Genomic DNA, 20,755 nt, shown 5'->3' with positions numbered 1-20,755 from the left:
GATATAAATAAACACGATTCATACATACACATTTCGTCCAATGATAAGAATCGAAACAACAAAATATTTCACTTCCTGTATTTAATTTCCGAGTATATAATTCTCTGTGTAACCAATCAATCTCACAATAGCTGACAAATATTGTAATGATGATAATGTCTTCGAGACAATGACGCTGTCTGAAAGTAGCATCAATACACTGCAAGTTTATATGAAAATATTGTTGTAATATAAGTATAAATTCGGCAGGCTTTTTCTTCCAAGGACGGATAGAATAATGTATATATAAATCTTACACAGCACATTTCATCTGAAAGCGCTAATTTAATTTTGCTATCTGGGTAAAAATATTAGCTAATGCAGTATGCTGAATATGTTGCGTTGTGTAGCTAGATTTCGAATATAGAATTAGAAATCAATTGTTACCCACTGCAAGCAAATAAAGTAAGGTAACTGTTTATAAGAGGCGCATTTTGCTGTAAATCGTGGTATGTAACTTGCAATTCAAATGTTGAATGAAATTGAATTTTATTGTGGGATGTAAAGTACTTGTATGTTGGTATTCGCTTTTCGGAATAATTTGCGGAAAGATGATAATAGGCTGATAAAGTAATTGAAAGTATTAGTCTTCTTTAACAAGAGAGCAGAGCTCAAATATATATTGACACGCAAAACAATTCTCCAAAAACCATATGCGGTGACTTACCAGTACTTGTATCGGGGTACCGTGACGGTACTGGGACTGTCATAGATTTTTAGGTCCTGTGACAATGATCCATTTTTCTTGATTATATTGAAACATCAATTAAAATTTCTCGTGATATGAGTCAAATATGTATTACCGTATCAGGTAGTTGTCTCACTTTGCCGATGTTTTTTCTAACCTTTTCTACTGTTCTGGATATATATATATATTGTGGAAAAATTCCAAAAGTAAGCCGATGAAGGGGTAAATATTACTCTGACAGATGTTTGGAGTATTCATACAAAGTGAGATTTGTATACTTCAGACAACTAAGCAAGATACGGAAAGTGTGGGAACATTTGGAACAAATGAAACAGATGTGGGGCAAGTGAGACACATGAGAAACACCAAATAAAATATTGTATTATCATATTTGATAAATTACAAAATTAAACACACTGTATTGGCAGCTATACCTAAATTAGTATCATACATTTAAAAATTACTAGTTCAAAATCCTTGCTTCATACTTTTTAAAATCTACTTCAACAATGTTTTGACTGGCCCATGCATTTAACCAGTTAATCGATTTATTTTTAGCGATATCACAATCAATGCTGCACTTGTGATCAACTCAATTTCCTTTATATTTATAGTATTTTTGTGCTCAATGAAATGACAAATAAAAAGATCTATTTTATGTAGAGCGTTATAGAAGTCACTAATATGTACGGATATGTTCAAACTCTTGCTCTGAACAAGGCAGTGGCAATGATAAGTAGGAATTTACTATTCCACATTTTTGCTCCGAAAACGACTCGAGACAAGAATATATATATAATATGTGTATAAACATGTATATATGTATGTGTATATTTCTAATAATATGTTTGAAATTACAATTAAATAAATACCTGCAATCTCAAGTTATGACAAAGGGAGAGTTTCAAGAAAAATTAATTTTGGAAAATTATAAAGGTAAAGCCGTTTATTGCTTGTTTTCCAATCAAAAATTTAAGCCATGTTAACCAAGTATTTAAATAAAAAGTTGGAGATGTTCAAAAATAAAAAATATTTATTTTCCGTTTTTTCTTGAATGAATTTTTATATGTTTCGCTCTCTGAGCTTGGAGCCAACAAGATCACATATTAAATTCCATTATCCTTCGTTTACAAAACCATTATAATAGCATAATTCACAATAAAACTCCTCAAACTTATTTAGGACTAAAGAAATAAAGAAGAAGATAGAATTTAGATGGAAAAGATCATAAAATGGAACTATATTTTTGGATTTAAAAAGAAGGCATAAAAGTTTAATCATCACGCATAAGTTAGTATCGACAACCATATACCCAACTGCCTAGAAATTTGAAACTCTGCAGAAATCGCTTTAAAGTATCAAGAAATAACGTTGAAATTATTAAAACTTAGACATAGTCTTCTGAGATCATTATAAGTTGGGTGATAAAGTTTTACTGGGTAAGAGCTGATTGACGCAGATAGATCGAACTGACAATACGATAGCAGGTGATATATTGAAGTTTGTTGAACGTTTAATAAACATGAAACGTTTCGAGCCTTCTATTATTTGGTGATATACATATGATTACAGCACAGATGCAAGTTTATTAGACGTTGTAAGTTTCGTACGCTGATTCCACTTGTGTTTGAGTTATTGCTTTGGGTAAAGGTTGTAAGTACCCATCAGCTTCCTGCAGCTCATTCGAATATTGTGGTCGAAAAGCTGAGTTGTTGGAGGCAGTTGGATTCGCTGATTATTTAAAAAAGCTTAATTAATAACTTTAGAAGTTATATGGTGTAGATTTAAAATCGTGGTATTGGTGGAAAATCAGCCTAATAAAACTTGTGATATGGAATGCGTGAAAAAGATGAGTGTTTCCCATTTCCTAATATTCTAATTTATTCCATGCTCATGAATCATGTTTATGCAAAATAGCTTATTCATGCATAAAATACAATACCAAGCTATTACAAAATCTAGTGATTGAAAGTGAAATCTCATGACTTTTCTAATTTCTCTATTTTAGTCTACTAATATTTAAACGTTAAAATGTTTTTTCTTGTGATATTTAAATTCTACGGTTGAATCTAATCAATATTTTGGAAGTTAACAATTTTGATAGTGAACTTTCTCCGGTATTTAATTACTACAACTGAATGGAAAAATAAAAAAAAAGCTTACGGTTCTGTGATTTTGCATACGATTGTAGTAACTTGGTTGACAATAATAATCATTTCAATTATATAGTAAGGGTTCTTAGTACCTCTTTCTTGAATAGTTTCGTAATTATGCTCCTTTGCTTCTGCAGTTTTTATTGTTTTGTTCATTCTGCATATGATCACGAGACATATTACCAGGAAGATCGTAGGAATAAGAAAGCCAATCAGAAAACTGACGATGTTGAATTCGAACAATTTTTTTTCTAAAATTATAATTTAACTTCATAAATTAAGTATTGCAAACGTTTTGAATATCATTAACGAATTTCAGGTTTATAAGCAAAAAAAATGGTGTTGACTTTATGATAATGATGACATTGGCAAAATTACTGTAGCTAGTCGCATGGTCATTCCCTTAACAGCAAAGGTTTGAAAAAACGTTTTCAAATATTGAATAAACTATGAATCCATAAGCAATTGTCATTATTTTTTGTCTATAAGTTCACAATGATCTGCAGCGTAGCGTCTAAAACGGGGTTGAAGTTTCCCGTCACTTCAATAGGTTCATAAATAAGGTTTTGATTTGAATATTATACAGTTTTAAGGACAAAAATGTATAATTTTTCTTACTCTTGAATTAATTTCTGAATAATCCAATACTGCTTTAGGTCAATTTGGGGACGAAATCGTTATTTCAATGACATATTTAAAACATATTATTATATCTATATTACATAAAAATATATGTGTATGCCTTTTATAGGTTTTTTGATCAAAAGTTAGAAATAAACTAAGGGTTTTGTCGCAGATTATCTTAAGCAGTTTAGTATATGCTGCATGAGAAATGAAACAACTTGTCCAACTTGCAATCCTATTTCATTCAGATCAGGCATCAACGACTCGTTGTAAATTGTAATTTAGTAAAAAAAAAAGTTAAACTTTAAACAACAACTTTTTCTGAATTGACACTTTTATTTATTATTCCAGACCAGCTATGACAAGAGCAAGCAAAGTAAACAACAATGTGTAATTAAAGAATATATATACTAAACAACAAGTAATTACCTAAATAATATTAGCTATTTTGAATTTTATCATTGTCTTCAAATATATATTTACCTGCCGCGTTTGCATCGTTCTCTACTTCTTTTGCCCATTTTAATGTAATTTCTGGGCTCCGTTTATAGTATATTTGATTAACAGATGGTGTTGAAGTCACAACATAAGCTCTGTGAAAAAATTGACATCTTTATTCGAAACGATAAACTTGATGATACTTTACTATGAGTACTAGGAGAGTATTTTTTGGAAATTGAGTTGTAAGTCATATTTAATCAAGGTATAAAATATCATGAAATTACATTTATTTTATCTGTAAACATTTGCAGGAACATTGGTTTCAAAATTTTGACATTATTCGCTTTTTCCCAACATAATATAAATAAAAGATGTATATATATATCTAGTCTGTTTTGACAATCATATATTAAATTTTAATTGTATTTTTTCGGATACTTGACGTTCTATATTATTGGAGATTCCTATATTTAATCCATATAAAATCTTTTTAATTAACCATGAGAAATTAATACGGAATTGCCAATTTCTAGCTGGTGAGAAATTTTTTGTCGATATACAGGATCCCGTCTTGTCAACAAAAATTCTGTGCTAACTGTTTATTTCCGATAACGTCCTGACAAGAAATGTAAAGTTTTCCTTGTCCCAAGCTTTATTGGCAGAGATAACTTGCGTTATTTCAACCGATATATTTTAATATTTTCGCTAATATATAAAGCTCTTCGCGCGTAAGTGGACATTTGTGACTTCTATCAATAATCCTTTTACATTTAGTTAAGATTTTAAAAACCTGTTTACACCTTATTTACACGACCTTGGTCTAAACAAAGTTCCATAAACATATATAAATACTTATAATCTTCTTTGTATAATTGTTTGTTTTGTCCCACAAAAATATATCCGCCATGTGTGGATCGTTTTCTCCTCTTCACTGAGCTTTTTTTACCAGTATCATATACGTCACAGGATGACGTAGATTTATCTCCTAGTATGATTTGCAATCCTTTCTCGTTCATGCTATGAGATTCAATGGAGTTATATCATACTTAGCCTATGTTTGCCTAAACAAAAAACGACCAACAAATCACAAAGGGTTTTGTGGATAGGTATTTTCAGTATATATTCAAACTTATACGTATATTTTTTACAATTTAGCAGCTGTTATAAAGTCGAAGCTGCAAACGGTACCTGATGATTCAATAACCATAGTACAGTAAACATGTTTACCGGTCTAAAAGCGAATTGTGTATTTAATGCAGTAATTGTGATGATTTGGAATTAATTGATGCAAATAATAAGGCTAACTCATTCGCCTCAAAATATTGCTAATTGAACAAAATGGGTCCCACGAATTAGCCACATGTTTCGTTCTAAATTGAAAAATAAAGGACTTATACGTGAGCTCTTGTCTAAAGCCTCTTTGAAGTTAAAATAAAACAACACAAACAAAGTAAAAAAGTAAAACAAGCATTTCATTACCAACCTTGAGACTGGTATGGCCATTGCAATATATCCTCCGCATTCTGAAGATTCGTTTCCTTTTTTCAAATCGCTCAATGAAACTTGATCATCAACTACCGATCGATTTTTTACAACGAGCACTAACATGCAACTGTTCGTAATTTAATTTCGCATTAAAAAAAAACTTTGACAAGAACAATCCAATATTTAGTGATGTTACTGGCGATTCGATAGCCAAGAAGAGCGGGACCCAGTGGCCTCAAAATAGAGCCATAGAGCGGTTGCCTCCAGAAGGATGCCATAAAACGTTGGAAATCACTGGATAAGAACATTGGACACCTTATCATATAAATTTTATTTAAAAATCTTTTTTATGCTATCTACGTTGGCTGCACCTTACAAGTCCGTTAGTTTCATCTGGTCGCGGTAAAAACATTTCTTTCGTTCCATCTTTATTAACGTCATTTCCGATCAATCGAAGTGGAGAAACTGTTGCAGGTGCTGTTAAATTAATATATTTCTGAATTATATTTTATTCTCAAATGTGGGAGATGAAGGAAAATATCGTAAATAAAAATTGCACAAAGACACAAAATGACAGTGCTGACCACTCTAGTGCTGAAAATGCTTTTGTCGTAGACCCGTTTTTGTTTTGGGAGCATAATAATATTTAAGTTTGAAATCTCATTAGGTAATATTGTATACTGCATTGCAAATGTTAATATTTCCACCTCCCGAATTTCCAATGCAAGACCCGTTTGCAGTGTGAGGTTGACTCGCTCCAGCACAATAAAATATTTTTAACGAAGCAGAATAAATGTGATTTGGTTCGGGTTCAAATGAATACAACAACGACGATGTTACATTGAACAGTCTTTTGTTTGGTTGGTTGCTTGAACCTCGAAATGTTGCTAATTCCGAGATTAGGCTGATCTCCTGTGACAAATAGAAATACACTCTTACAAAATATAATATAACATACCTCTGATAATTTACATATAAGCTGCTATCAATTTGTTTAACTTTTGTTAAGTATATAAAGTCTTAAAATTTTGTAGACTATCTACAAACATTTAGCTTTAATATGACAACGTTCTGATTTCTCGCTATATAGCTACGTATTTTTGAATTTTGAATCGTTTTAGTCTGAAGTATGAAAGATATTGCCAATATGAAAATGTAGAAATACTTCCCTCTTTTTTTAAATATACACAATATATTTTTCTTAATTTGAGTAAATGTGTGATATATACTAACCATAGCTTCCGATTTACCAATTGTCACATTGTTTGGAAATGACCAGACAATAACACAAGTTTGATTTTTCTTGTACTGTGTAATAGACGACGTTTTAATTGTTAAAGATGCTCCCTCTGTTGTTGCGCTTCGAATGATAGGATATTTCGATGAGCAATTTTTTTTTGTTACACACGCGGTAATCTGGCAAAAAAAGAATTATGTCAGAATTGAACTAAATCAACATATATATGAAGTTGGCTTTGCCCGATTGGGTGATGCTGAGAAAATTATTTTTGATGAATATATCTTCTACCTTCTGATACAATAAGAACATACAATGAAGAGCGTTTGTTTCATGGTTACCTGAAATAATTAGATTTCAATTTCAAAACAGAAAAATGAGAACATTTTAGATTGGACCATTTTTGCTTACTTTGATTTGATAGGTTGTGGTAGGAGACAAACCGGTCAGTGTGAATAATTGCTTCCCATCTTTCGGTGAATCCACCCATATTGTTGATCCATTTTTGGATGGACTCACTTTAATTCTTTAAAACAGTAGTGATTTGAAATGAAACATGAGAGCCGTGCTCAACTATATCGGGACGAAGATTGCACGTCGGTAACGGTATGATAAGGTTTGACTAATAATGGCGTGAAGACGGAATAAATTAATTAAAATGAAAATACAAGATTTTGGATCAAATAAGCGTAACATATAAATTCATTTGTTCTATTTGTTACAAAGAGTATAAATTACGTCAATTACAATCATAACGATAAAAAAGTAATAGAACAATGCTTAAACATATGGACACAAAATTCAAAACGAAGTTGTACCGTGTTCGTCCTGACTTCCACGGATCACCAAATACTATGATTGCGAACGCGCATACGAAACCGACATACTATGAGCAATTTGTGATTCTGATGACTTCAGCACAATAAAGTGACAAACAAATTCCATAGAGCCCACAGAAATTTTTGAAATATATGAAAGATACAAACTTCTATCGACAACAATATTCTTTACACACCAAACAGTTCAAAACAATTGGTTTAGAGGTTAAATAGAGAAGCGTTTGTTTATCACAACAACAACAAGATAAAGAAGAACAATAATAGTAATAACAAATCGATCTATAGGCCTACTTTTTGTCTAACAAATATTTTGCAAAATAATTCAAAGTTCCACTTCGTGTTCAATTAATAGAAGAATTGGTAATATGATGTTCATCATTATATATGTTCTTAACTAATGCCCACTGTCTCTTGGATGAAATTATTATAGTAATGTATGGATTCTCGTATAATTAGCATTGAAATAACAAGTATTGTTTGTAGCAAACTCAAACATAGGTGTAACAAAATCGACGACATGTAGCTTATTAAGTATAGATGACTTGTTCAGTCTTGAAATATAAATATTTTTGAAAATTGTCAGAAATTAATCATATATATAAACTCACGTGTGAGGAAATGCAACTGCATTTTTATGTGGTTGCCATAAAATGTTTAAGTTAGAGTTGCAGACGTTATTCAATATTTGATGGATTGTGGGTTTTCCAGGCACTGAAATGTAAATAACAAATAATTTAAGAACAAAGAATATAGAATGATATCGTTAGTGGACACGAAGAATAACCTAACCATGGATCGTTTTGCTATATTCTTGATGTATTTAGAGTGATTGTTATTGAATCAAACACTTTCTTCGTAACTAAGAAATCGATCTATTTTTATTTTTCTGTACTCAAGGAAGATATATCTGCTACAAAACTATTTTTTTTATTTTTCTCAAATTCAAACAGAGTCCTAGTTGGTTCGATATTTCAGCCAAAATTAATTTTACCAATATTGCGCCACTATATGGCATTTTGTCAGACAAGTACGCCATCTTTTTCAACAAAGCCATATTCACTGCCCAGCCTTGGCAGGCGTGTGATTTTCAATTTTGAATGAAGCATCTTAATGACGAGGGTATAACGGATGTCAGTGTCAGTCACATAGGATACGGTGCTGCGGTTAGTCATTATGCCGGTGTGTTCATATACTAGATCACTGCTATTTTGTTTTAGTTTAATTCATCGTACCTTCCAATGTATCTGTTTCAATTTTCCACGTTTGACCAATAAGAAAACGACAACTATATGATCCCGCATCGGAAATATTTGCATTTTGAAAATTCAATGTTGCTAATCCATTTTGTATAGTTTGATAGACTGTACTTGTTGTTGCCATTGATACTTTGTTAGATGCTTTATACCATTCAACTTGTGTTGCAGTGCTGCAGTCAGTCAAAGAACACTTTTTCTGGTTCACATTGGTTTGTATTTCAACATCAGAACCTTGAAATTCTGTTTAAAATTTGATATCCATGAATGCCACAAAAACGTTCATGAAAGATGATGATTTTAGATTTCATAGATGATTTTATGAATGTAAGCAAAATGCTGTATATTTATAAAACAATCGATTGCTAACGAATAACTCTGTGTATCGAGAGTTTTGTTATTGGATTCTAAATAATATTGTAGAAAAATAATATTTTTTTTTTTTTTTGTGAAAATGGGATTTCCAAAAAATCGGGTTCTTGTGAGAACATCATATAACAGTTCCATTTGGTCAGCTGTATTTTTCAATGTTTTTAGAATGATGAAATATGGGTAACAAGTATTTTTGTTAAACAAAGAAATTGACGATTTTCCTTTAATAAGCGCTCATTTGAACAAATAAAAATATAAAGCTATGAATGGGCCTAATTTGAAAACACACTTCAACATGATGAGTGCATTTGTCATGCAATAAATAAACACTTACTTCAGTGAATAAAATTTATAAGAGTGACTTTGAAATATGTTTTTCTCATTACCTACGTATTGGTTTCAAATTTTTTTTATCTCGGTTGTACGATTTTTCGTATAAATGCATCTACCCCATCTACGTCGTTTTAATACGCCTGAATTCAATTATAGGTTTTGGACCTTTTTTTGAGTAAGCTTTCATCGTGAAAACATTCGCATAATATTATATTAAATTACCTTTACGAGGAATGTTAGTTTCACATAAAACAAAAGGATTATGAGGTCGAATTATACGATTCGATGTTCAAATTATTGCCAATAAATGCATATTTTCATTGAGTAATTAAACAAATAAAAGAATTCATATTTACTTTTTTGGCAAATGTAAAAATAGTATCGACCACAAGTTGTCGAAGTCCACTGATACGTTTTTCCGCCAACTATCACACAGTCGTTTTTATAAATCACGCTGCTTGGTTGATTTAACTCCCTAAAAACTCACATGAATTACAATTAATTGTCTTGGTTTAATATTTAGTTCATTGCATAATCAAATATAAAAATAATGCCAGTTTTAAACTAGTTTGAACAATATCTCGATTAATTTCTGCGCAGCTATGTTCTAGTCTATGAAAATTCACTGATTATATGAAGCCTAAATAATTTCTAGGTTGGCATACTATCTTTTAATTGCATATAACTACGACCTTATCGAGGTAATAAACATAGACTGCAAAGTTTCACCTTAGGATCTGAAGGTTATCTGAATTTCTGATCATATTTCACATGAAATTGGATATATTCTTATTATACAAACAAAACATTCAACAAATTAAATCAGATAAAACAGTAAACTCAATTATCTAAATTCTCGAAGTAATCTTTATACATATGATATTATTGATAAAACTAAATAAAAATTGAAACCTTAATTATTAACCGAGAAATTGAGTTTCATTTTAGAAAGAGACTCATATTTCATAAATGAAATTGAAATTCAAAGAAAAGGTATTACCTAGAATTTAGACAGTAGGTCTATGTTAATAATAATTTTTAATGGTCAAAGAAAGAATTTTGTTTAATCGATTACTTTTAGTGATATAGCCATACAACATTACTTCATATTTGGTAGTCATAGGTTTGTCATTGCTTTTTGGTACCGTAACGAAAACTGTCAATCCCAGTTGAGTTACTCCAGTGTTTAGGAAAAGTCCGGTGAGTCACGAGTCACCAAGCCAATCAATCCAAGCATGAATTCGAGTCAATCTCTAAAGTATGTCTAATTCGTGGTTAGTTGAGTTCGAGATTTTGCATTTAGAATAGTCGTATCATTTCAGTCTTTGATCAATCGTGACTTGGATTCAAGTCGGATCCATGACTCGAGCTTCTTCAACACTGATATTGCGTTAAAGTAAAGGATCCCATAAGAAATAAAAACGCTGTTTTCAGTTTTTTATAACTGCAAGATAAATTAAACCGATTAACAAACCAGTTTTGATATCCCGTTTCTCCTCTCATATTTACATCCGTACCATCCTGCCATTTCCAATCTTCTACATTAGCTCTGTCGGTTCCACCGATAAAAAACCCCATTTCTGTCTCACTTATGCTAAAAATATATAAATCTTAAGTTTTGACAAAATAAATTCCAAATTGTAATAGAGGAATATATCAATAAAAAAAAACAGAAAACACTTTTGAAACAGATGACGGCTGAGTGCCAACCGATTAAAGCTGGAAATTGTTGTTAAAAAAAGAAAACCGATATAAACACAAATAGTTATCAAATATATATGTGCATGTAAATTGAAATTCAAAAAAATACTTTCACTTTAATATGCGAGGTTGACGAGTCATGAGTTATATCTACAGCATATACTATACGCAAACACAAGAATTTGAAAACATGGGTGGTTTGATTAAGTTTTTGATTTTACTAATGACAGAAGATAAACTTTATATAAATTCACAAAATTTATATTTTCTTTTTAACTCACTCGATTAATGATTTAATAGCTGCAGTTATTCTTTCATTATCAACTTTAGCCAAGTAACCTTCCAATTCTTCACATGATTTTTTTGCCGCTTCGTAATGTTTACGTTCTTTAAAGAAAAGCAGTTCAAACCCATCCACGCATTTTTTCTTCCAAGGGTCTGCAAATTCAAAACAGCTTATCCTTCAATATAAACAGCTATCAAAATAGTTTTACATATTTATTGTAAAATTCCATCGGCTAAAATTTAGCATAGCGGTGCAAAAACTAGATTGAAAGTGTGGTTAAATTGCTACATATCTTGAATTGGAAATTTCATAAATGTTTCCGAGATTAATAGGGATTACTTGAAAGAAATGACCGCATTTAATGTAAATGATCAATTTGTAATTAATCGTTCACGACGATTCATTTGTGTTTATATTGGCGAGCAAAATCCTGTACAGTGTACAACATCCAAGTGTTTGAACGAAATAAAAACAATAGTTACTAATCGGAATGAACAAATTACCTTGAGCAGAACTATTGGTAATATTAAACAACAAAAATACTGCAAAAAATGTATACTTCATTTTTATTTTTTGGACAACGAAATACTGCAAATTTCCGTTTAAGTCTTTATGAGATTCAGTCATATAAACTGCAATGAAAACATGCATATATTAAATGTAATACCTGTGCAATGAATACAAAATATAAAACAATCTTTCACAGCCATTGGCAAACCAAAACATAAATTACAATTGAATACTAATCCAAGTATTGTGACCTGATAGTTGTCACAATTTTGTCCTGTATTTTGGTTTCAATATATGTTGCAGACAAAAATCAAAGTCAATCGATAAATAAACGCAGGTTCATTTACTAACACGTTCATTAGCGTTCCGATACGGTACAGCTGCGAACCATATCTATCTATTATATAACACCATTCTTATGGAAAGGTTGCTTACGCCATTTAAACTGACAACAGGCAATGTGCTAATTACAATCTTCGAATATCTAAACTCGTAATTCACAATAAATCAGCAAAATATTTACGGCTATTGAATTTTCTTTGGTCAGGCACTTGACTAATCGCATGTTATCTTAATCAAGTAGTTACGTGAATCAGGTTAATGGATATTTCCTGACTTCCTGTCATTCTCTGTATCTCAAGTAACCTACTACTATTACCTAGTCCTAGACCAGGGATGGCGAACTTTTTCAATGAATGGGTCAAAAATTATATTTTTATCGTGGAACAGAAGAGAGTGGGTCACAGATATTTAATCCATGTCTGTATCTGTATCAGAAACTTCTGAAACAAATCTCATAAGTTGGTGTGGTTTTGGCTTTACTTTACTTTTTATATCACTCGATTTTATGAAATTAGAGTACGAAAACACGCATATGAATTACCAAAATGTTTAGGATGATACGGCAAATTATTTTACGGTTCCAAAGAGTTTGGATGAAATCCCAATCTGATTTAGTTATATTGTTCGATCAGCTTTCAACCACATTAAAGCACTTTTACACTGCTCCATTGTTATTTCAGATTTCTAGGTTTTTATTTCAAGTCTGAAAGATTTTGTTTTCCCAACGGCATTGTAGGCGAGAAACAATAAATTCAGAGTAGCATCTAGTTTTCGTATAACCCCTAAAACAGTCTGCAGATGCACTTCCGAAGGAGACAAGGCGTTACGAGAAATGAACAGACCAATTGCATTGTTATGTCATAAACGATGTCAGGGCCAATAGCTGAATAACGGTACACAGCGGTGCAGACATGCGTTCAAGATTGGGGGTTTTGAAAATTACCACACCGGCCCGGAAATTAACAATTTTTATTACTGATATCACATTTTATTTTATTCGTGCCTTGGCGGGTCACGAATAAAACGCGTCACTTTGTGACCCGCGGGTCAGTGGTTCGTCATCCCTGTGACCTAGACTATTACCTTAGAGAAAAAAGTGTTGATAGCACAGAAAAAAACAAACCAAGATCCGGTAGAATAAGCTCCAAAAATGTTTGCGCAAATATGGGTTTGTTAATTACGTATATAACATAATATATCATTCTCGTATGTTTTTTACTTCTAGCGAACAAAAATGAATTTGAATAAATTAGTTTACATTATTGCAAATTGATTGTTAAGAAAACAACCCTCAAAGCTTCTATGATAAAGATTTGATTGAAAAAATGTTTTTATTCAATTAATGAGCTTTAAATAACATCGAAAACCTTTAGCGTTTAATGGAAAAAGTTTCACAAGGGCACGTTACCTTAGTGAACGTCGCCTAACTTTTAAACCCTCTTGAGGAAACGATATTTCCTGAACACATTGGTCGAAAATAAAATTCATTTTCCTTCGTTTGTATTATTTAATTCACACTAGTACTAATACGCACATTGATTGGACCTGGGTCATATTTTCCATTCAGATGAGATCTATTGAAACAAATTTTGCTCTAAAGGACACGATAAGTGGGGAAAGGACATGGGAGTGCCAAAAAGCTGATTGATAAATTTCTTACATAAGCGAAACAAATTATCATTCAGACAAATTCTATAATATCGAAGAACTAATTCCTTTTATTTAGATTTGTCCAAATATTTGGTCGATACACAACGACACGCAATAGTTTATAAATCCGATAGAATTCCATCTATAGATTTATAGACCGCGACGGAAATTTCATTAAATATAATCACGTCTTTCCTTTCTCTGTCCGTGTTTGACAATGCTTGGAAAACAACCAGCTAGTTATTGGACATTGTTTTTCTTGTTGTTATGCTAAAATCGCATTTATTTTCAACAAGTCGATCAATTTTTTTAAAATTTTCAGTATTGAAATATTTTTTTAAGCTAGGAGGCTATTATTTTGATTTATATCAAAAATTTCTGTTGGCTGTATTTAATTCATTATTTTATTGCGATTTCAAATTGAAAATCAAAATTAAAAATAGCATCTTGTTTCTTTTCCACGTTCACGTTATCGATGGTGGTCAAGCAAAGTCGCAAAGACTGCGGTTCCCGTGGTCCACAATAACAGACTACATACCCGTATTATTTTTTTGGCCTCTCCTTCCGCGCCGCTCTCCTTCTCTGTTTATGTTTCTGTATTGTATAGTACAAAAGCAACAGTCTGGCCCGGTGAAACCTCACCTTTATTTGGCAAGACAACGCCAAATGTATCACACAAGCGTCACAGGTATGAAGTATATTTTGAAAGTCGACACAATTGAACATTAACTATTGCATTTTATTCATTTCTCAATATATAGCAACAAATAAAAATATTGTATACTAGATTTCATACTTTTGGCTATTGTATGCATCGCCAAACTGTGGGCTTTATTACAACATTTGTTTTACTCAAATCTTTCCAATTATCCCAATTAAAAAAATCGGAGTAAAACGGTTAATTGGTTTAGGTTAGAGTGGAAAAGCAATGAGAGCTTAATTCTTAACAAATTCTAAGCTTTCGCGTTATATGTGCCTCCTAGTCTCACGTTGAAATACAAACGTCCGACTGAGGGCAAAAGCATATATATATACGTCATACGGTTTATTGAGTCAAAGATTTCCAAAAAAGCGTTATAAAGCACGAACATGGTCCGAAAGTCGAGACAAATCTGAATGCCTGAACCTAAATCCCATCTCAAAGCCCCATCGGAGTTACACCTCTATTATTCATTCATTGTAACCAATGCAATATTTATATTATAACACAAATCATGACAGGAAAGAGGTAATAACTTTAATTTCAAAACTTAGAGCCCTGCTTAAATTAAAACTATATTTGCAAATACTCAATGCAACAATGTGTTTTTCTTTGTATTTTATTGCATTATATTCACAAAATCATCGAAAAAAAACAAGGAAATACTATTATTCAAACGTCTTCTCTATGAAAATATTGGAAAAATTTTATCAGCTTTTATAGTAGATGTAATATATTTCGTTTGGGATGAAATTTGCTAACACATAACATAAATATATTTAATTTACCTAATCTTTTTTATATTTTAAGGGCATATGTGTCCTTGCGAGACAAAAAACATTTCATTGCCATCGTCCATTTTAACGAGAATAGGGTTGCAGCTAGGATGCATAAGTCAAATTTTAAGTTACAAAAAAGAAATACAGTAATATAAATACGTAGATAATAAAGATGAAGTTATGACAATATAAAGAACTCTATAGAAATCCTATAATATCATTAAAATCACCCATAATCGATTAAATCATATTTCTGATATGAAAGAGATAAATTTTAGTGAGAGTCTTGTAACTATTCGATGTATTGTTACTGTTGTTTTTATGACATATCGAAGAATATTAAAAGTAAACTTTTGAAAGTTAAGGTACTTACTTATATAAAACAAGTTATAAAGACATGAGTTTAGCTCTCAAGTAAGAGTCAGCATTATAACCCAATTTTTGAAATGCCCTAGACGAGAGTTAATAGTTGACTGGTCCATTGAACTAATTTAGTTTAGGGTGTTCACATAGAGACCCATGAATCCTATTATTTATGGCATAATTTAACGGCCCTTGTTCAATTATGGATATTTGACAGAACGTAACCACTATTTTCGTATTTTCTCACTTTTTTACAGGCTGACCTCCCACCTATAAATGGGTGAGATTACGACTGGTGCTTCCGAAGTTAAACTTTATTTGTTCATTCTGTAATTAAAAATATTTTGTCCTCAATTTTTTTGTTTTCAAATATTTTGGTGGAGTGTTGTAACATTGTGCACGCTCAACGTAACAAAAATTTTCATTATTCTATGTGGGATTTACTGAGCTCATTGTCTGTTCAGGGTCGTGCGCCTAACCAGGTTATGGTTAGTCCCAGCATCAAGACCATGTATATGGGCATAATATGTTTGATGTTTCCAGGGATGGAGTGGTCGTTACAAAGTTTTTAGTTGTTATAGGGAAAGTCATAACGCCGAAGGTTGTTTTGTTGTGGGCTTTAGTTGAAGGTTTAGTAGAGTGAGTATTTGCAGTGGATTGACGGATTCGTTTGGTTGTCGCTCTAAATGAAGCTTTTGTTGAAACGTTTGGTGATGCTATGACCGATGTCTTGGTCGCATGTCAATTTTTCAATGTAGCTTGGACGTTGACTTCACTTTGTAACTAGTTTGGATACTTATTCAAAAGTGACGTTATATATAAATGTTATAAATATATAATATAGATTTTGATTTAATTATTCAAGCCTAAACAAAAACGATTATTCGTATTCGTCAATATGATGTTTTTCAATCCTCAACTCCGAACAAAGTTTGCGACAAACAGCATCTGATATGCATTTTTACTCTTTCTGGCTAAAAAAATACGGCTTAAATATGTCGTTTATAGCGTGATGTCCCAATACTGTACTGACAAAGTAGAACCCAATGCACAACTGACTTTTTATCACACCATCAGAACTATTGAGTGACAAGATTCGTTAGAGTGTTCGTTGAAATAAATGCCTATGTGTGTGTTTTCATTTGTTCCACGTTAAATCCAATCTTTTATCGCTCGTGGCCTCCCTCCCGGAGGATTACAGAACCCGTGGCCTCCTCATTCAATATTCCAGAAATACCCGCAATGCAACCATTGGGTTGTGTGATATGTAAAATTTATTTACTTTGGTAAAGCTTAAAATGGAGCTCTGCTTATGCAGGGGTGGCCAACACGTCGATCGCGTCTGATGTTGCGTAAATTTAATATAATACCTCAAAAAATTGCCTTGAACCAGTTCCATATAGCGCCTGTTGCGTGTTTCAAAACAGGCATAATACAGTACTGTGCATGCGCAAAACACGATATACACATATAGTATTTGAGTCTTGACAAGACCAATAGAGCATATTATTACGTAACAAATGCAAGTTTAGCCGCTGCCAAGGTTTAGAAATGAATATCGTGCGTCCTGACTGACTAGCTAATCCAACTTTATAACAAGCTATAATGACTTCGGCTGTTTACGAAAGTTATTGTCTCGCTCCAAGAGTGGTGTGATATATTTTATTCGCAACGATAGCAGTGGCATCTGAGTTCCGAATTTTATGTAATTCCAAGCGAGCGAAGAATCGGACTCAAAGGAACGTGAATGATGAAATATTTACTTCGGGTACAATTACATAATCAAATTAACAATTTTTTGTTTATGTGTGTGCAGTTATCTATGCATATTACAGTACTCATTTGTTTTTGTATACAACCTTATTGCCGATCAGTCGATCGCGAGCCATTTTGACGATTTTAGTCGATCGCGGTCGAAAGCAGGTGGCCACCCCTGATATATAGTGACTATTTGATCTTCATGAAACACCAGTTTAGAACTGTCTGGTCGAACCAAGACTGCAACACCAACTCCCGCTACTGTTCGTGTCGTCGCTGAAAAAATGTGTTATATTTCATGGATGGAAACTCGATTTAAAACATGTACTATGTAACATGTGAGGCAATTGGGCTCTTTCGAAAATCTATTCCCTAATACAGTGGTTCTCAACTTTTTTCTGACCGTGTACCACTTTGCTGTTTTTTTTACTCTGGCTGCGTACCACCGGAAAAGCCCCTTTTGGCGTGGGGAACAATGGTCCAAAACACGCGCTATGGGAGTATTTTATAATGTGGCACTACATTCTTTGTGACCTAATTCGCAAGATGGACGAAAACATGCCCATCTCGATTTGTTCGTAGACAATAGCAGGTGAGGGTAATCTCTAAAGACTGGACTAGTCCATATAGGCCTTTTCTCCGACTCTTGACCCCAGAACAATTATTCCTATACTTAAATACTGCAAAAAAATTATACCTATTTTGAGTGTTGAGATGTGTTGGCGCTTATAAGCTCATTTACGTGTTTGAAACCCTCATTTTTATTGAAATTAATCAACCATGTGCCACTAACATGCACTGATAGCATAGTTTAGATCAGTCTATCGCAGCATTTGCGAGACTTAATTTTAATTACAGCAACTACATTAATGCTCATTTGAAGACATTATGGCAATTATTAAGATATTTGATTCACAACTGCTTTAAACCTACCGAAAACTAAGAACATGAGATTCTGGGCTGATCCACACCTAATCGCTGCGAATAGTTATTCTACTAGGTAACTAGACTATTCCTGGCAGCAGCGCCAAAGCTAATTTTTCGTATTTCGTGATTTGAGAGCTTTTTTGCACTCCCTCTGTTCATAAATTGACACCGTAAGTTTTAACGCACACAGCCTAATGCTGTTTATCGTTGGACAAATGAAAATAATTCAAAATAACATTAATAAATAGAATATAAATAAGTCCATTTATCAAAAGTTTTTCCAAGCTGTTTTCACACCTTCGTATTTTGTTGAAAGTTTCAATAAAGGGTTCACTTTACTCTCGGAATAAATTTAGTAAAATCATAACCAAGAACCACAAAATTACCCTTATACAAATTAAATTTATCGTTCTCAGGTTATTATACCACAGATAGAAATGTAATTAATATACGTTCCATTCAGTACGATTTACCTAAATGTTTATTATTAATTGTAGTAAGTATCGTTCGAAATCTATTATCATATCAATAATGGTGTTTCTATATTTTAATTTATTATGGTAGGGGTAATCTATCAACTGTGGCAAAAAATCTTGTAAATGCAATTTAGTGTTGTAGCGGTGGTTCCTTTGGATATTTGAAGATATAGAATTGAAACACTCAAATATCCACTCTAGTCAATTAAAGGCAGATTTTAACGAGGAATGATTGCAATTAAAGCTTTTCCCAAACGTTTCAGCAGGACACGGAGTATCCTACATTTTCCGTGCCTTGAAATGTCCTTCTTAGCCTTGGTTTTACTTCGTGAGTTTGTGTAGACTGTTCCTGGTTTGAACTGAGATCATTGCTCATGGAATACGGGTTTTCCTGCAAATCTTCGTCTCGCCTTAGATTGTAAGATAGAATAGTATATTATTATACATATGTATCCCGGGGAGGGAGAACAGATAAGCGGATTAATCATGTGGAGAACACCGGCCTTTCGTCTGATTACCATTCAGTGTCGGGTATGGGATTAGGTAGCCAGTTATTTATTTCGAATGCATGGACTTCGTGGTGGAGGAAACCGTAAGCGGCCAGCTGTCACATGAACCCTACGCCGATGAGTCCACCAATTGGGATTCAAACCTGCGAACCAACGAAGAGGTAATCATGGGTACGGTGGCAAGCGTATTCCAAACGCTTAGCGCGATGCGCCACATCGCCGGGTACATATAACATAAAGAATGTTGGTTATTTAACTTTGTTAATAAGTAAAAGTAAAATAATTCAGATTATAAGTCAGCAGGAATAATGCATATGCCATAGCCCAACATATCTACAAAATCATATTAACTACTGTTGGAATTCGGAATCCAAGTTTCTGTTCACCTACCTTGTTCTATCAGTGGAAAGCTTTGTTTTGTCGGAAAATATTGGTTGTGAAAGTCTATAAAATTCTGAGGCAATTGTTTTCCTTATGTCTTTACTCCTCACAATGTAAAGACAGAAAAGAAATGTACCTTGAACAAAAAAATCACACGTCAATTAAAATTATTAACATCAAGTGTTTAGTGTATATATATCAAGTATTACATACCTTGCAGAGAATTCAAGATAGTGAAAATATAGGCAAATACGATAACGGCGGTGTCACTAAAACTTAGAGCTGATACAAAGAAACCAAATACCCAAGTTAACCCTAGGGTAATGGCAAGACAGGCGTTGACAATGATATTTTTCTTTTGTGACTTTCTTAATATTTTCCAATTGGGACCCTAAATGAAAAAGTATTGTATAAATAGCTGAAATAAAGTGATTTAATCACAACCTAGAAGATAAAGATTCATACCCATGTTCTTGTGTGATTTCTGCACATTTTGAATGTCAAAATGATATAGACAATCACGTTGAAGGAAATCAAAATAGACAACGGTATTACGGTCAGATATAGGACCATATCTGTCTTTATCCAGCACCTTTTCAACATAAGTAAAAGTTTTAAACAGTAAATTGTACAGAGATAAAATTATATTTTGGTTATAGTTTTCACAAAACATTGAATTGAATGTAATATATGTTTCTTGTACAGAGCAAGTATCACATTCACCACCCGAGTGACAGTCTATTTAAAAAAACGATAGGATACCCTGCAATGTCCAGTCTAAAGTCTGAATAAAATTAATTGATGACATCGCGTGACTTGTTGGTGTTGATTTTTGTGACGCAATGTGATTACTAAAATGATGAGCAGCCGACCAAATCTTAATTGTTGCGGCCAGCTCATCTATCCGTC

General features: G+C 32.6%; 2 protein-coding genes across 3 annotated transcripts in view; both read right to left on the bottom strand.

Moving 5' to 3' along the window:
- Window positions 1-878: 878 nt before the first annotated feature.
- Window positions 879-12,062, bottom strand: LOC120340489 (uncharacterized). Its single transcript, XM_039408766.2, has 15 exons — window positions 11,955-12,062; window positions 11,447-11,603; window positions 10,939-11,058; window positions 9,821-9,939; window positions 8,739-9,002; window positions 8,115-8,217; window positions 7,079-7,193; window positions 6,664-6,846; window positions 6,138-6,342; window positions 5,802-5,907; window positions 5,429-5,557; window positions 4,798-4,962; window positions 3,988-4,097; window positions 2,973-3,131; window positions 879-2,458 (listed from the first exon to the last, which is right to left on the bottom strand). Exons 1-15 carry the CDS (start codon window positions 12,013-12,015, stop codon window positions 2,316-2,318), a joined length of 2,139 nt encoding a protein of 712 aa, XP_039264700.2. The 5' UTR covers window positions 12,016-12,062; the 3' UTR covers window positions 879-2,315.
- Window positions 12,063-18,613: 6,551 nt separating this feature from the next.
- LOC120340483 (adhesion G-protein coupled receptor G7-like) overlaps window positions 18,614-20,755 on the bottom strand; it is a 31,341-nt gene continuing 29,199 nt past the window's right edge. For both annotated transcript variants that reach the window (XM_078120317.1, XM_078120318.1), the window contains 4 exons: window positions 20,312-20,438; window positions 20,060-20,237; window positions 19,856-19,982; window positions 18,614-19,366 (listed from right to left, as the gene is read on the bottom strand). In XM_078120317.1, coding sequence (XP_077976443.1) covers window positions 19,216-19,366; window positions 19,856-19,982; window positions 20,060-20,237; window positions 20,312-20,438 — 583 coding nt within the window. In that variant the 3' untranslated portion in view covers window positions 18,614-19,215. The remainder of the gene's footprint in view (window positions 19,367-19,855; window positions 19,983-20,059; window positions 20,238-20,311; window positions 20,439-20,755) is intronic.

The sequence above is a fragment of the Styela clava genome, chromosome 14 (assembly GCF_964204865.1).
Source record: "Styela clava chromosome 14, kaStyClav1.hap1.2, whole genome shotgun sequence".
Taxonomy (NCBI): Eukaryota; Metazoa; Chordata; class Ascidiacea; order Stolidobranchia; family Styelidae; genus Styela; species Styela clava.
Note: the sequence above shows the minus strand (reverse complement) of the source record. Positions and strands in the feature narration are given on the sequence as shown.

What these genes read in the sequence shown, in the direction of transcription:
- LOC120340489 (XM_039408766.2), bottom strand. Translation starts at nt 12,015, where the DNA reads ATGAAGTATACATTTTTTGCAGTATTTTTGTTGTTTAATATTACCAAT. An exon ending in TTGGTAAATCGGAAGCTATG is followed by an intron (nt 6,343 to 6,663) that starts GTTAGTATATAT and finishes TATTTGTCACAG; the next exon opens with GAGATCAGCCTAATCTCGGA. An exon ending in TTGCATTGGAAATTCGGGAG is followed by an intron (nt 5,908 to 6,137) that starts GTGGAAATATTA and finishes TTAATTTAACAG; the next exon opens with CACCTGCAACAGTTTCTCCA.